The sequence below is a fragment of the Mustela erminea genome, chromosome 4, assembly GCF_009829155.1.
Source record: "Mustela erminea isolate mMusErm1 chromosome 4, mMusErm1.Pri, whole genome shotgun sequence".
Taxonomy (NCBI): Eukaryota; Metazoa; Chordata; class Mammalia; order Carnivora; family Mustelidae; genus Mustela; species Mustela erminea.
In genome coordinates, this window is record NC_045617.1 from 106,563,399 (window position 1) to 106,579,853 (window position 16,455).

General features: G+C 35.6%; 1 protein-coding gene across 1 annotated transcript in view; it reads right to left on the reverse strand.

Annotated features, from left to right (window-relative positions):
* Window positions 1–16,455, reverse strand: part of EYS (eyes shut homolog) — a 1,637,266-nt gene that overhangs the window by 526,076 nt on the left and 1,094,735 nt on the right. The window contains 1 exon segment of the mRNA XM_032341352.1: window positions 9,028–9,031. Within this exon segment, the coding sequence (XP_032197243.1) occupies window positions 9,028–9,031 (4 nt within the window).

The window sequence follows — 16,455 nt, forward strand, 5'->3', positions numbered from 1 at the left end:
TTAAAAATTTCAAGCTAAGATGGACCAAATTAGGAACATGATAACCACTGAATTTATACACTGAAAAATAAGTTGTCTACCTTGATTTTTGAATTAAAAATAAACACTATTTGCATTTTCAAGGATTGGTTTCTCATTGAGTGTTAATATTACGATGGATGGAAGGAAGAAAGTCTTTGTCTTATTTATAAATTAAAAAATTAAAAATTTTTTAGGGTGGGTGAATTCATCTTATTTCATCTTTTAACTTAGAGTCTTAGTTTAAAACATTTAACATTTAAATGTATCTTTCTGATAAAGGTACAAATGTACTACAAAATCTCTCAACAAGTAACCCTCTGTCAAGTGTCAAAAATGACTGAACTAGAAAACAAAACAGTATTTCACACAGCAAGTTTACAAAGAAGTCAGTTCATTCCAAGAAAAACAGAAATATTTGGCTCTTGCATGTTGCAGAAGGGAAAATATCGATTTGTAATTGTTAGCTTAAAGTTTTTAAGGATTTATTAATTTTTGTTTTTCTAATTTAATTTGTATTTTTATCACAGTTATACATGGATCTAGTCTTTAAATTTTTTTAAAATTTTAAGTTTATTTATTTATTTAAGATTTTATTTATTTATTTGACAGAGATCACAAGTAGGCAGAGAGGCAGGCAGAGAGAGAAGGAAGCAGGCTCCCTGCGGAGCAGAGAGCCTGACGCAGAACTTGATCTCAGGACTCCGAGATCATGACCTCGAGATCATGACCTGAGCTGAAGGCAGAGGCCCAACCCTCTGAACCACCCAGGCACCCTAGTTTTTAAATTTTAAGATAAAGTTTATATATACCTCTCCTGAAACATCATAAATTTGTGAATGAATATATACATTTCTTCTGTATTAACAGATTCACAACTTTGCAGTTCTTTCACACATTAACTTCAGGTACTCTTGTTCAGGATGAGATAATTGGTTCCCAAATTCTCATGTACGTCTTTCTCACTTTGAATACAGAAATTTCATTTTGCAAAAAGTAAGTCAAACTTGTATCAAGCAACACTAAATCTGAATAGTAAACTCTAATCACATGATTTTAGATAATTTCCAGTGTTGGGAAATTTTTTCCCCTTGAATTTGATTAGTTTATAGTAATCTGGTTGATTAGGTTTCTGAGGCAGGATTTTTAAAAGTAAAAGACAATACATATAATTGATATGACACGTTACAATGTAACCATATATAACAGACTCATTAAGAATGAGAAATCATGAAAAATTACCTATATAGTATCATAGAAATGGTATTGTTGCATGTTATCTCCTTTTCAATGAGAAAAATTTTATACTCTCATTACTCCTCAGATTTCTCATATTTGGTTCTTATTTTTGTTCAAGACAAATAAGGAAATATTGAACGCCCCCGTTACTTCTAAATAATTCAAAATGGCTACCACACAGCTTGAAGAATTTATAGTAGTGAAAAGTAATGATAACAGAGTTCTCATTTTTTACTTCAAATTTGTCTCAAAGTTATAAACATATCTTCAATATATCTCATTTTTTTCTACCTCTATATAAACAGAAGAATATTTAATTCTATCTCTGGCATTTGATGGCCTTTACTCTCATTCCTTTTCTTTCTTCCAAATTTTTATTTAAATTCTTGTTAGTTAACATACAGTGTAATACTGGTTTCAGCGGATTTTAGTGATTCATCACTTACATATAAAACACCCAGTAATCATCACAACAAGTGCCCTCTTTAATGTCCATTATCCATTTAGCCCATCCCCTGCCCATCTCCCTCCATCAACCTTCAGTTTGTTCTCTATAGTTAAGTTTCTTATGGTTTGCTTCCCTCTTTTTTTTCCCCTTTCCCTGTGTTCATCTGTTTTGTTTCTTAAATTCCACATGAGTAAAATCACCGTATTCGTTTTTCTCTGACTTACTTATTTCGCTTAGAATTAATACAGTCTAGTTGCATACATGCTTCGATGGCTATGTGGGCTCTTTCTTTCTTTCTTTTCTTTAAGATTTTATTTATTTAGGGACACCTGGGTGGCTCAGTTGGTTGGACAACTGCCTTCGGCCCAGGTCATGATCCCGGATTCCTGGGATCGAGTCCCACATCGGGCTCCCAGCTCCATGGGGAGTCTGCTTCTCCCGCTGACTTTCTCCTCGCTCATGCTCTCTCTCACTGTCTCTCTCTCAAATAAATAAATAAAAATCTAAAAAAAAAAAAAGATTTTATTTATTTGACAGAGATCACAAGCAGGCAGAGAGAGAGGCAGGCAGAGAAAGAGGGGGGAAGCAGGCTCTCCGCTGAACAGAGAGTCCGATGCAGGGCTCGATCCTGGGATGCTGGGATCATTACCGGAGCCAAAGGCAGAGACTTAACCCACTGAGCCACCCAGGCATATGTGGGCTCTTTCTATAAGTTGCCTATTGTTGATAATGCTGCCATAAACATTTGGGGTGCATGTGCCCCTTAGAATCAGCATTTTTGTATTCCCTTGGGTTAGTGCAAATAGTTTTATTGCTGGTTCTAGGGTAGTTCTATTTTTAACTTTTGAGGAACCTCCATACTGTTCTCCAGGGTGGCTGCAACAGTTTGCATTCCCACCAACAGTGCAAGAGGGTTCTACTTTCTCTACATCTTCACCAACATCTGTTGTTTCCTGACTTGTTAATTTCAGCCATTCTGACTGGTGTGAGGTGGTATCTCATTGTGCTTTGATTTGTATTTCCCTGATAATGAATGATGCTAAGAGTCTTTTCATGTGACTGTTAGCCATCTGGATGTCTTTGGAAAAATGTCTATTCATGTCACTTGCCCATTTCTTAACTGGACTATTTGTTTTTTGGGGTACTGGGTTTGATAAATTAGAAATTCTGGATACTAACCCTTTATCAGATGTCATTTACAAATATCTTCTCCAATTCTATAGGATGCCTTTTAGTTTTGTTGACTGTTTCCTTTGGTGTGCAGAAGCTTTTTATCTTGAAGTAGTCCAGATAGTTTATTTTTGCTTTTATTTCCCTTGCCTCTAGAGACTTGTCTAGTAAGAAGCTGCTTCCATACCTTGGCTATTGTAAATAATGCTGCAATAAACATACAGGCGAACATATCTTTTCAAATTAATAATTTTGTTTCCTTTGGGTAAATGCCCAGAAAGAGAATTACTGGACCATATGACATCCCTATTTTTAATTTTTTTGAGGAACTTCCATGCTGTTTTCCACAGTGGCTGTACCAATTTACATTCCCAACAATAGTGCACAGAGGTTCCTTTTTCTTCACAGTCTTGTTTCTTGTGTTTTTGATATAAGCCATTCTGAATAGTATTATGTGATATCTCATTGAGGTTTATATTTGCATTTCACTAATAATATTGAGCATATTTTCATGTACCTGTTGGTCATCAGTGATAATGAGCATATTTTCACGTACCTGTTGGCCATCTGTATGTCTTCTTTAGAAAATATCTATTCAGATCTTCTGCCCATTTTCTAATTGGATCATTGGTGGTTTTTTGTTTTTGTTTTATTTTGGTGTTGAGATGTATAAGTTCTTTATATATTTTGAGTATTAACTTTTTATTGGATATATCATTTCTCCAAGTCTTCTCCCATTCAGTAGGTTCCCTTTTTGTTGATGGTTTCCTTTACTGTGCAAAAGCTTTCTTTTTTGGTGTATTCCCAATAGTTTGTTTTTTGCTTTTATTTCCTTTGCCTCAAGAGATGTATCTAGAAAAATATTACTAAGATAGATGTCCAAGTGATTACTGTCTATTTTTTATAGAAATTTAATGGTTTCAGATCTCACATACAGGTTTTTAACCCATTTTGAGTTTCCTTTCCTGTATGATAAAAGAAAGTGGTCCAGTTTCATTCTTTGGCATATAGCTGTCCAGTTTTCCCAGCATTGCTAATTGAAGAAACTGTCTTTTTCCATTGTATGTCCTTGCCTCTTTTGTCAAAGATCAACTGACCATATAAGCATGGGTTTATATCTGGGCCATCTATCCTTTTCCATCAATCTATCTTTGTGCCCATGCCATACCATTTTTATTCGTAGAGCTTTGTAGTATATCTTGAAATCTGAGACTGTGATACCTCCAGTTTTGTTCCTTTTTTCTCAAGTTTTCCCCTGGCTATTCAGGGTCTTCATGGCTTCATTCAAATTTTAGAATTATTTGTTCTAGTTCAGTGAAAAATAAAAGTAATATTGATATTTTCTATATTTTGAAAAGAATTGCCTTGAGTCTGTAGACTGCTTTGGGTAGTATGGGCATTTTAACAATATTAATTCTTCTAATCCAGAAGCATAATATATTGTTAAATTTGTTTATTTTTAATTTCTTTCATTAAATTTTTATAGTTTTCAGAGTACAAGTCTTTCATCTCCTTGGTTAAATTTCTTCTTAGATATTTTATCCTTTTTGGTGTCACTGTAAATGGGACTGTATTCTTAACTTCTCTTTCTGCTACTTCATTATTAGTATATTTTCTTTGTTATGCAAACTTTTAAAATTGAATGTCAGTATTGCTTCCTTTTCATTGACTTAGTGTTTGTGCTCTTATCATCCCCAAACTCTTTGCCAGAAATATAAATCCCTGCTCAATAATTCAAATACTATGAATACTTATTAATTGGATTTCTCTTTTAATTTGAATTTTCAGAATCTCTTCCCTGTCACATTTGAAAATTACTATATTGCCGTTCTGTACTGAATCCACTCTTACCTGGTTTTCATGTTATTCAGACTTGATTCACTCCTTTTTTTTTTTTTGGTATATTAATTGATACTATAATCAAATTTCATCAATGTCTGCTTCAAGTGGACAGAAGCAACTGGAAGCTCTAAAGCAAAATAGGGCTGATAAAATGAAGTCCTATCCTTGATAATAACTAAAAAAGTAGAAAGGGGGTGAAGATACTGTGGTAATTTTGGATGAATTACATGTGGGGCATAGAGGAGAAAGGAGGGAAATAAAGAAGTAGGAAATTCAAAGCTACTGATATTCGTTAAATTACTACAAAGTATTTACTGGTTTCTCAAAAATCATTCCAAAGTTGAGAACTTTGAAAAATAATTAGTTAAGAAAAGATGGAAATTGTTAAGAAGTACCTATTTTGAGAACCATATAATTGAACTTAGATGTTAACATTCAATGCTTCAAATGTTTAGCTATTATTAGGATAGACACAAATTAGATGACAATTGTGTACTGTATGTAATGGCAGCTGATACAGGAGTCTAAATATCCTAAATGTCAGACTTTAGCAACATAATGACAAAACTGCTACATAAAAATAGGAATCTTTTAGTCTACAAATTTGGTAACACCTCTACTTATTCTAATATAGTCATTAAATTATGTACACTTCATAAAGATTATGGGATTTATGTGGATATAGTCTCTCTGTTCAAGAAAAGAGAAATCTGCTTAATTTCTCAGATGAGAATAAAATGTATATATTGACTCAGCAAATATTTATAGAGTACATACTGTGTAGTGAGCACAGGGTCACCATCTATGTTTATACAAATTTTGCTCTGTCAAAAAACCTAGTTTATAGAGTGCAGTAGAGCCTGATATTTAATCAACATTTTCTTCCCTCCAAGCTATCTTTCCAGAAATATCTGCCTTAAAAAAAAAAAAAATATGTCCAATTCAAACAAAATCACCATGGAGTCTAGCAAATGTGTGGCTAGGCACTGTCAAAATATAATGTCAGTAAAAAGTCTGATAAAATTCAATAAAACATGGGAAGAGGAAAACAAAGTTTGATTTCTGATAATGATATGAATAACTGGTTGCAGATCAATCCTCTTATGAAAACAACTAAATAGAGCAGGATTTACATAAAAATCAGTCAGTGAACAGTAAAGAGCAACTAAGGTAGCAAGGACTTGAAAAGCCAATGTCAGAGAGAAGGGAAGGCAAAAATGTTAGACTTGACATTCAGCATTCCATTTTGTCTTGAAGTACTTGTGAATTTACAAGTGGCAGATTAGACTTGGAGAAGGTGAGCAGGGGCTTCTATAAATCTCTTTGGGCTAAGAGCAAAATACTGAAAATCGAAAGCAAACAATCATTCTTAGAACACTGAACACATGTTTCTAAACTCTACAGGGTTTTAGTGCTGCCTAGAATTTAACTGGGTGGACATTTTCATCAGTGGTGTTGGTTGCCATTTCTTCAGAAACCAGCAGAGACTGTCCCTGTATAATGGTATTAGGAAAACGTGAGAACAATTTCAACTGTTTTTTCTCCAGTTTATTCTTTCTGTCAACAAGGCCAGACATGCTCTGTCCCACACACTAGAATCTCTATGGTATGTATTCTATTCCTAAGCATTCACACATGCCACTTTAATATAGCTACCTGTATACTGAGGGATTTGCCAGGGATTTTTTCTTTTTTACTACAACAGCTTTACTGAGATATAATTCACATATCATAAAATTTACCCATTTAGAGAGTAGAATTCCATGGTTTTAGTATATTCTGAACTGTGCAACCATCACAACAACCAATTTTAGAATACATTTATCACTCAAAAAAGAAACACCTATTCATTAGCACTCTCCATTCTTTCTCCAATAGCAGGCAAAAACTAATCTACTTTCTATTACAGATTCGCTTATTAAAGACATTTCTTAAAAATAGGAACATATAATATGTGGTCTTTGTGATTGGCTTCTTTCATTTAGCATAATGTTTTTAAGGTTCTTCCATGTTGTACTATGTATCAGTATTTCATCCCTTTCATTGCTGAATGATGTTCCATGGTTTGGATAGATCATGTTTTGTTTATCCGTCTATCAGTTAATGGCCTTTTGGACTGTTTTGATTTTTTTGGGGGGGCTATTATGAATACTTGTTGGTTTTAGGTGAATACATGTTTTATTTCTCGTGGTTATAGACTAATCCTATGGAATTTCCCTGTGCGTGTGATTATTTAAGTGTTTCCTACTATATATAACTGCTTTAGTATAAATCCTGGGGAAGGAACTAGTAGTCAGGAGCTAATTTCCATGCTGGAAATAATGCATCAAAATTACTCTTAGGGTGCCTGGGTGGCTCAGTCGGTGAAGCATCTGCCTTTGGTTCAGGTTTTGATCTCAACATATTGGGATCAAGACCCATGTCGGTCTTCCTGCTCAGCAGGGAGTCTGCTTCTCCCTCTCCCTCTGCAGTTCCCCCTGCTTGTTCTCTCTTTTTCTGTCAAATAAATAAATAAAATCTTTAAAATGAAAAAAGATTACTCACAACTGGAAACAATCTAAGTGTCAATCTAGAAGAGTCTGCTCAAGTAAACTGTTTTACCACCCCTGGTTTGTGAAAAGGAAGTAGGAATATCTCCATATACTACTAGGGAATGTGCAGTGCATGCTGTGGTATCTACCCGTATCTCCCTTTAGGACTGGAGGATTTCTCTCCTCTTTCCACTACTTGGGGTACTGCTGCTGGCAGACAAACTTTGCCTTTCAGCACTCCGGGAATTACTTTAGTCCAGGGTTACAGCCTCATCCAAGTTTTCTTTTTTCCTGTGGCAGTTTGCAACCAATGACTGGTGAACAAGGGACTGTAACAGCCCAGACACTTCACATCAACATCTGACAACTCCGAATGATCAGTTCAGCTCCAACTTGACGGGGGTTTTGCAACAGCCTATACTGAGACTGCATCTCATTCCAACGCCTCCTCCTGCCCAATCCTACCTCCTTCTATTCCCTTCTCTTCCATAGTGCCCCAATAGCACTCTCTAAATGACTTGCTCATTAACTACCATCTCAAAGTGTGCTTTCTAGAGACTATGCCTTGCAATTCAGTGATCACCAGATACTACCTAGAAAAAGTAGAGTGAAGAAAGTATATACTATGCTGTTATTTAATAATGGAAAAATATGAATTTATATATTTGTGTGTTATTTGTTTATATTTAACAATAAATAAACCATAAAATATAAAGAGGAGAAAATGAATAGGGCAGAGGTGATGGCAATGGAAACTAGATTTCATAAATATATCTTTAGCTGTGGATTTGAATTTGAAACCATGTAAATATATTTTATAATTATAAAATAAAATAAAGATTTAAATAGCAATTGTTAAAACTCAGGAGTAAAATGAAATAAATGATCCACTATGTGTATTCCTATTTGGCCACATAAAAACACATAAAATAACTACTCAGATGACTTTAAAACACAGTACTTTGAATATATATCTTTAGTGAATCTTAAGGACAGAAAGAACCAAAAGTATTAAACTGTTTTCAGTAATATAAGTTGAGGGTAGTGATGCAAAATTATTTGATTAGATGTGTGTCAGTTGCAGGATATATTAAAAGTACATTATGACAGTATTATGCATGTTTGGAGGGAGATGAACTAAGAACCATATACTACAGTTGCCAATTTTGATTACAAGTATAATTATTAGCTCAGGAGGTTTTTCTTTTCATTACAACAAAAATAATCCTAGTTTGACTAGCAAAGAGCTGGGAAAAGCAACAATTCAGTAGCAAAGAGCAACTCTATATTCCATTTATGATCTCTAAATACTGTTTTACACCAAAAGAAGTCTAGATTCCTTGGATAAATGCCTAATTATTCACCTAGGAAAATATAAGAAACCATGGAAACTCTACACTACAAATAATTTAGTGTCTTTAACAAAATTTTGCTTGAAAAATAAAATTGAAAGAGGAAGATTTTATATATAAAATGACATTTGAGAGGCATATTAACCAATCTCAATATATGGATGCTATTTGGTTTAATTTATTTATTTTCATTTAAACAAGCTACTTTTTAAAGAAGGTTATAAAACAGTAAAATGTGAAAACTAATGATACATGGTAGTAAATAATTATTACTTTTTAAAGGTGATAATGCAATTATGGTTAACATTTTTGAAGATTATTTAGCTTACAGAAATACAGACAGAAATATTTACAAATAGCTCAGTTGGTTTCATGTCTGCCTTTGTCTTGGGTCATGATCTCAAGGTTCTAGGATCAATTCCCACACCAGGCTCCCTGCTCAGCAGGGTGTCTGCTTCTCCCCCTCCTCCATGCTCATGGTCTCTTTCTCTCTCTCAAATAAGTAAATAAAATATTAAAAAAAAAAAAAAAGAAAAAAGAAGAGTCATCTAAAAAATAAATGTTCTCATGTCTTTCCAAAACATCTTTAAAACAGAGGGAGGAGTACATATTTAGTAGTTAGATGAAATACGGCTGTGTCTTTTTTTTTTTTTAAGATTTTTTATTTATTTATTTGACAGAGAGAGATCACAGTAGACAGAGAGGCAGGCAGAGAGAGAGAGAGGGAAGCAGGCTCCCTGCTGAGCAGAGAGCCCAATGCGGGACTTGATCCCAGGACCCTGAGATCATGACATGAGCCGAAGGCAGCAGCCTAACCCACTGAGCCACCCAGGCGCCCCGGCTGTGTCTTTTTATTTAAAGAAATAGTCAGTGAACTCATCACATTCTTTTTCTACTTTTAGATGTATTTGAAGTTTTATTAAAAAAAACAAAAAAACAGAGGAAGCAAGATGGCAGAGGAATATGAGACTGAAATATCATTAGGTCCCAGGAGTTCAGCTAGATAGTTGTCAAACCATTCAAAAACCTACAAACTTAATAAGAGATAGAAGAGAAGAAGAGCAGCAATTCTAGAACAGAAAATCAACAACTTTCTGGAAGGTAGGACGTCAGGAGAAGTGAATCTGAAGTGACAAGAAGATAGATCGTGGGGGGAAGGGTCAGCTCCCAGCAAGAGGTGGGGCAGCGGAGCACAAAAACTTTAAGAAGTCTGATCCAATGAGGTGCATCACTCCAGAGGCAAAGTGAGGGTGGAGCTCTTGAGACAGTGTGGTCTCAGGACCCGGAGGGGTCACCGAAAGACCAGGGGTGTCTGAGTGTGGCAGAGCTGCCAGGTATCAGAGCAGGGAAGCCAACTACAGTGATGGAGACAAGGAGTGAGGTCTCAGCTCAGACTTACCTTAAAACCATGATCCAAGGCACATTGGGCCACTGCTCTTTGAACAGGGACCCCACAAGTGGCAGATCTGGGGACGCTCACATTGCCCCTTTGGGAGGAGCGGTGCAGGAGTGTGTGGCAGGAATCTGCTGGGTTTGGAGGCTCCAAATGGGGCTGTGTGCCAGAGATAGAAATACTCGGTCACAGGCCGGGTGAGCACAGAGTGTGGGCCGGAGCCAGGGAGAAGCGGGACCCCAAGCTCTCAGCTCATCCAGGCAGAAACTGGACAGCTGCCATTTTTATTCCCGTCCTCCAAAGATGTATGGAAAGTGTTCAGGGAACAAAAGGTACTGAGAGTGAACCGGAGCAGATTACTTAGCCTGGCCCCTGGCAAGGGCAGTCCAATTCTGCCGCTGACAAAGACATTTGAGAATCACTGCAATAGGCCCCTCCCCTAGAAGAGCAGCAAGAACATGCAGCCAAGACTAAGTTCACCAATCATCGAGAACTCCAGAACTGCAGAGCTAGGGGAAATTAACATATAGAATTCATGGTTTTACCATGATCCTTTAGTCTCGCAAAGTTAAATTTTTTAATTTTATTTTCTTCTTACTTTATTTTTTTTAACTTTTTCTTTTTCCTATTTTAATGTTGTTTAACTTTTATCTTATTACTACCTTTTTAAAAGGTATTGATAGATACCTTTTAAAACATTTTTGAATTTTCATTGTTATAGTCATATATTATACCTCCATTGTATTTAACCTTATTTTTTGTATACATGTAGGTATTTTTTCTTTAAAATTTAGGGATACAATTTCTTCTATTAGATCAAAATATACCCTAAACCTGTGCATTGCTTTGTTCTAGTCTCCAGCCTGATTAGCATTGTCTCCTTTTTTTTCTCTTTTTCCAATGAACTTGTTTCATCAATTCCTTTTTTAGAATCGTTTTTTAAAATTTCCATCTTTACAGACATATTCCATCCTTTCATCGTGTTGACCCTTATTTTTGTGTGTGTGTATGTATGTGTATACATATACACATATGCGTGTGTGTATATATATGTGTGTGTATATATATATGTTTTTCTTTCTTTAAAATTTGAGAGGTAGTTTCTTCTAAGAGATCAGAATACACCCAAAACCAAGTGGGTGCTTCTGTTTTATTCACCAGTCTAATATATATATATATTTTTTTTCCTTTTCCTTTTCTTAATTTTTATTTTTTTTTCCCCTTTCTTTCCCCTCTGGTGCTAACCTAATTACATTACAAAAATTACATTTTTCTGTGGTCTTTGAACTCTTTTAGTATCTCATTTTCTCACTCCTACATTCTTATTCAAATAAAATGACAAGGCAGAAAAACGCACCAAAAAAAAAAAAAAAAAAAAAAAAAAAAACAATAGACGGTACTGATGGCTAGGGACCTAATCAATATGGACATTGGTAATGTGTCAGAACTAGAGTTCAGAATGATGATTATCAAGGTGTTTGCTGAGCTTGAAAAAGGCATGGAAGATATTAGAGAATCCCTTTATTTCTGGAGAAATAAAATCCCTTGATGGAGAAATAAAAGAACAAAAATTTAACCAGGTTGAAATTTAAAAAGCTGTTAATGTGGTACAATAACAAGTGGAGGCTCTTACTGCTAGGATCAATGAGGCAGAAAAGAGAACTAGTGATATAGGATACCAAAAGACAGAGAATAAAGAAGCTGAGCCAAAGAAAGTAAAACAACTACTAGACCATGAGGGGAGAATTTGAGAGATAAGTGATACCATAAGACAAAACAATATTAGAATAATTGGGATTCCAGAAGAAGAAGTGATACAGGGGCAGAAGGTATATTGGAGTGAGAATTTCCCTAATATGGCAAAGGGAAAAAGCATCAAAATCGAGGATTTGCCCAGAAATCCAGAATTGCCCTCAACATCAATAAAAATAGGTCCACACCTCATCATCTAATAGTACAACTTACAAGTCTTAGTGACAAAGAGAATGTCCTGAAATCAGCTTGGGACAAGAAGTCTGTACATAGAAAGGTAGGAATATTAGATTGGCAGCAGACTTATCCACAGAGACCTGTCAGGCCAGAAAGAACTGGCATGATGTATTCAGAGCACTAAATGAGAAAAACATGGAGCCAAGAATACTATATCCAGCTAGGCAATCATTGAAAATAGAAGGAGAGATAAAAAGCTTCCAGGACAAACAAAAATTAAAAGAATTTGCAAACACCAAGCCAGCCCTACAGGAAATATTGGAAGGGGTCTTCTAAGCAAAGAGAGAGCCTAAAAAAAAGAGACCAGAAAGGAACAAAGACAATACACAATAAGAGTCACTTTAAGACAATACAAGAGCACTAAATTCATATCTTTCAATAGTTATCCTGGATGTAAATGGGATAAATGCCCCAATCAGTGACACAGGGTAGCCAAATGGATAAAAAACAAGACCCATCAATATGATGTCTACAAGAAACTCACTTTAGATCTAAAGACAACCTCCAGATTTAAAGTGAGGAGTTAGAAAACAATTTACCATGCTAATGGACATCAAAGGAAAGCTGGGGTGGCAATCCTTAATTCAGATAAATTAGATTTTAAGCCAAAAAGTATAATAAGAGATGAGGAAGGACACTATGTCATATTTAAAGGGTTTGTCCAACAAGAGGATCTAACAATTTTAAATATCTAAGCTCCTACCATGGGACAATTATATTATATTATATTAACTAATTAATAAAAAATTATATTATTGTTATATTATATTAACCAAACAATTATATTAACCAATTAATAAAAAAATCAAAGAAACACAGTGACAATAATACAATAATAGTCCGGACTTTAATACCCCACTCACTGAAATGGACAGTCCATATAAGCAAGAGATCAACAAGGAACTAAAGGCTTTAAATGACACAGTGGACCACATGGACATCACAGATATATTCAGAACATTCCATCCCAAAGCAACAGAATAGACATTTTTCTCTAGTACACATGGAACATTCTCCAGAATATATAATATCCTGGGTCACAAATCAGGTCTCAACTGGTACCAAAAGATGGGATCATTCCCTGCATATTTTCAGGCCACAATGCTCTGAAGCTAGAACTCAGTCACAAGACAAAAGTTGGAAAGAACTCAAATATATAGAGGCTAAAGAGCATCCTACTAAAGAATGAATGGGTCAACCAGGAAATTAAAGAATTGAAAATATTCATGGAAACAAATGAAAATGAAAACACAACTGTTCAAAATTGGTAAGACACAGCAAAGGCAGTCCTGGAAGGAAAGTATACAAGGATACAAGCCTTTCTCAAGGAACAAGAAAGGTTGAAAATACACAACCTAACCCTACACCTAAAGGAGCTGGAGAAAGAACAGCAAAGATAGCCCACACCCAGCAGGAGAACAGAAATAATCAAGATCAGAGCAGAAATCAATGAAAGAGAAACCAAAAGAACAGTAGAACAAATCAACAAAACTAGGAGCTGGTTCATTAAAAGAATTATTAAGGTTGATAAACCCCTGGCCAGACTTAAAAAAAGAGAAAAGACGCACATTAATAAAATCATGAATGAGAGAGGAGAGATCACAACCAATACCAAAGAAATACAAATAATTATAAGAAAATATTAAGAGCAACTATATGCCAGAATTCTGTTAATCTGGAAGAAATGGATGCATTCCTAGAGATATATAAGCTACTGAAACTGAACTGGGAAGAAACAGAAAACCTGCATAGACCCATAACCAGTAAGGGGATTAAAACAGTAATCAAAAATCTCCCAACATTAACAAAAAAAAAAGAAAAAAAAAAGAAAGAAAGAAAAAAAAATCTCCCAACAAACAAGACCCCAGGGCCAGATGGCTTCCCAGGGGAATTCTACCAAACATTTAAAGAAGAATTAATACCTATTCTCCTGAAACTGTTCCAAAAAATACAAATGGAAGGAAAACTTCCAAACTCATTTTATGAGGCTAGCATGACCTTGATCCTAAAAACCAGACAAAGACCCCACAAAAAAGAGAATTACAGACCAATAGCCTTGATAAACACAGATGAGAAAATTGTCACCAAATTTTAGCCAATATAATCCAATAGTACATTAAAAGGCATATTCAGCACGACCAAGTGGGATTTATTCCAGGGCTGCAAGGTTGGTTCAACATCCGCAAATCAATCAATGTGATACAACACATCAATAAAAGAAAGAACAAGAACCATATGATACTCTCAATAGATGCTGAAAAGCCATTTGACAAAGTACAGAATCTTTTCTTGATCAAAAGTCTTCACAGTGTAGGCACAGAGGGTACATACCTTAATATCATCAAAGCAATCTATGACAAACCCACAGCAAATATCATTTGCAATGGGGAAAAAACTGAGAGCTTTTCCCCTAAGGTCAGGAACACCGCAGGGATGTCCATTATCACCACTACTATTCAACATAATAATAGAAGTCCTAGCCTCGGCAATCAGACAACAAAAAGAAATAAAAGGCATCTGAATCAGCAAAGAAGAAGTCAAATTCTCACTCTGCAGATGATATGATACTTTATATGAAAAACCCACAAGATTCTACTCCAAATTTGCTAGAACTCATACAGGAATTCAGTAAAGTGTCAGGATATAAAATCAATGCACAGAAAGCAGTTGCATTTCTGTATAGCAATAGCAAGAAAGAAGATAGGGAGTCGATCCCATTTACAATTGCACTGAAAACCATAAGATACTCAGGAATAAACCTAACCAAAGAGGCAAAGAACTCTGTACTCAGGAAACTATAAAGTACTTATGAAACAAATTGAGGAAAAAACAAAGAAATGGAAAAATGCTCCATGCTCATGGATTGGAAGAACAAATATGGTGAAAATGTCTATGCTACCTAAAGCAATCTACACACTTAATGCAATCCCTATCAAAAGACCATCACTTTTTTTTTTTTTTTTCAAAAAATGGAACCAAATCATCCTAAAATTTATATGGAACCAAAAAAGATTCCAGATAACCAGAGGAATGTTGAAAAAGAAAGCCAAAGTTGGTGGCATCACAATTCCAGACTTCAAGCTCCATTACAAAGCCATAATCATCAAGAATATTATGGTACTGGCTTAAAAACAGACACATAGATCAATGGAAGAGAACAGAGAGAGTCCAGAAATGGACCATCAAGTCTACAGTCAACTAATCTTTGATAAAATAGGAAAGAAGTCCAATGGCAAAGAAATAGTCTCTTCAACAAATGGTGTTGGGAAAACTGAACAGCCACATGCAGAAGAATGAAACTGGGCCATTTCTTTACACAACACACAAAAATAGACTCGAAATGGATTAAAGAACTTAATGGGAGAGAGGAATCCATCAAACTCCTTGAGCAGAAACAGGCAGTAACCTCTTTGACCTCAGCCGCAGCAACTTCTTTCAAGAAACATCGCCAAAAGCAAGGGGAAGCAAGGGCAAAAATGAACTATTGGGACTTCGTCAAGATCAAAAGCTTTTGCACAGCAAAGGAAACAGTCAACAAAACTAAAAGACAACTTACAGAATGGGAGAAAATATTTGCAAATGACAGATAAAGGCTAGTATCCAAAATCTATAAAGAGCTTAGCAAACTCAATACCCAAAGAACAAATAATCCAATCAAGAAATGGGCAGAAGACATGAACAGACATTTCTGCAAAGAAGACATCCAGATGGCCAACAGACACATGAAAAAGTGCTCCACATCACTCGGAATTGGGGAAATAAAATTCAAAACCACAATGAGAGACCACCTCACACCAGTTTGAATGGCTAAAATTAACAAGTCAGAAAACGACAAATGTTGGCAAGGATCAGGGAAAGGGGAACCCTCCTATACTTTTGGTGGGAATGCAAGCTGGTGTAGTCACTCTGGAAAATAGTATGGAGGTTCCTCAAAAAGCTGAAAATAGAGCTACGTTATGCCCCTGTAATTGCACTACTGGGTATTTACCCTAAGAATACCAATATAGTGATCTGTAGGGGCACGTGCACTCAAATGTTTATAGCAGTAATGTACACAATAGCCAAACTACAGAGACAGCGTGGATGTCCATCAACAGATGAATGGATAAAGAAGAAGTGGTGTATATTTACAATGGAATACTATGAAGCCATCCAAAATCCCAAAATCTTGCCATTTGCAATGATGTGGATGGAACTAGAGAGTATTATGCTAAGCGAAGTAAATCAATCAGAGAAAGTCAATTATCATATGATCTCTCTGATATGAGGAATTTGAGAGGCAGAGTGGGGGGGCTTGTGCGGGGTAGGGAAGGAAAAAATGAAACCAGATGGAATCGGGAGGGAGACAAACCATCAAACCATAAGAGACTCTGAATCTCACAAATGAAACTGAGGTTTGCTGGGGTGTGTGTGGGGGGTACGGATAGGATGGCTGGTTTATGGACATTGGGGAGGGTATGTGCTATGGTGAGT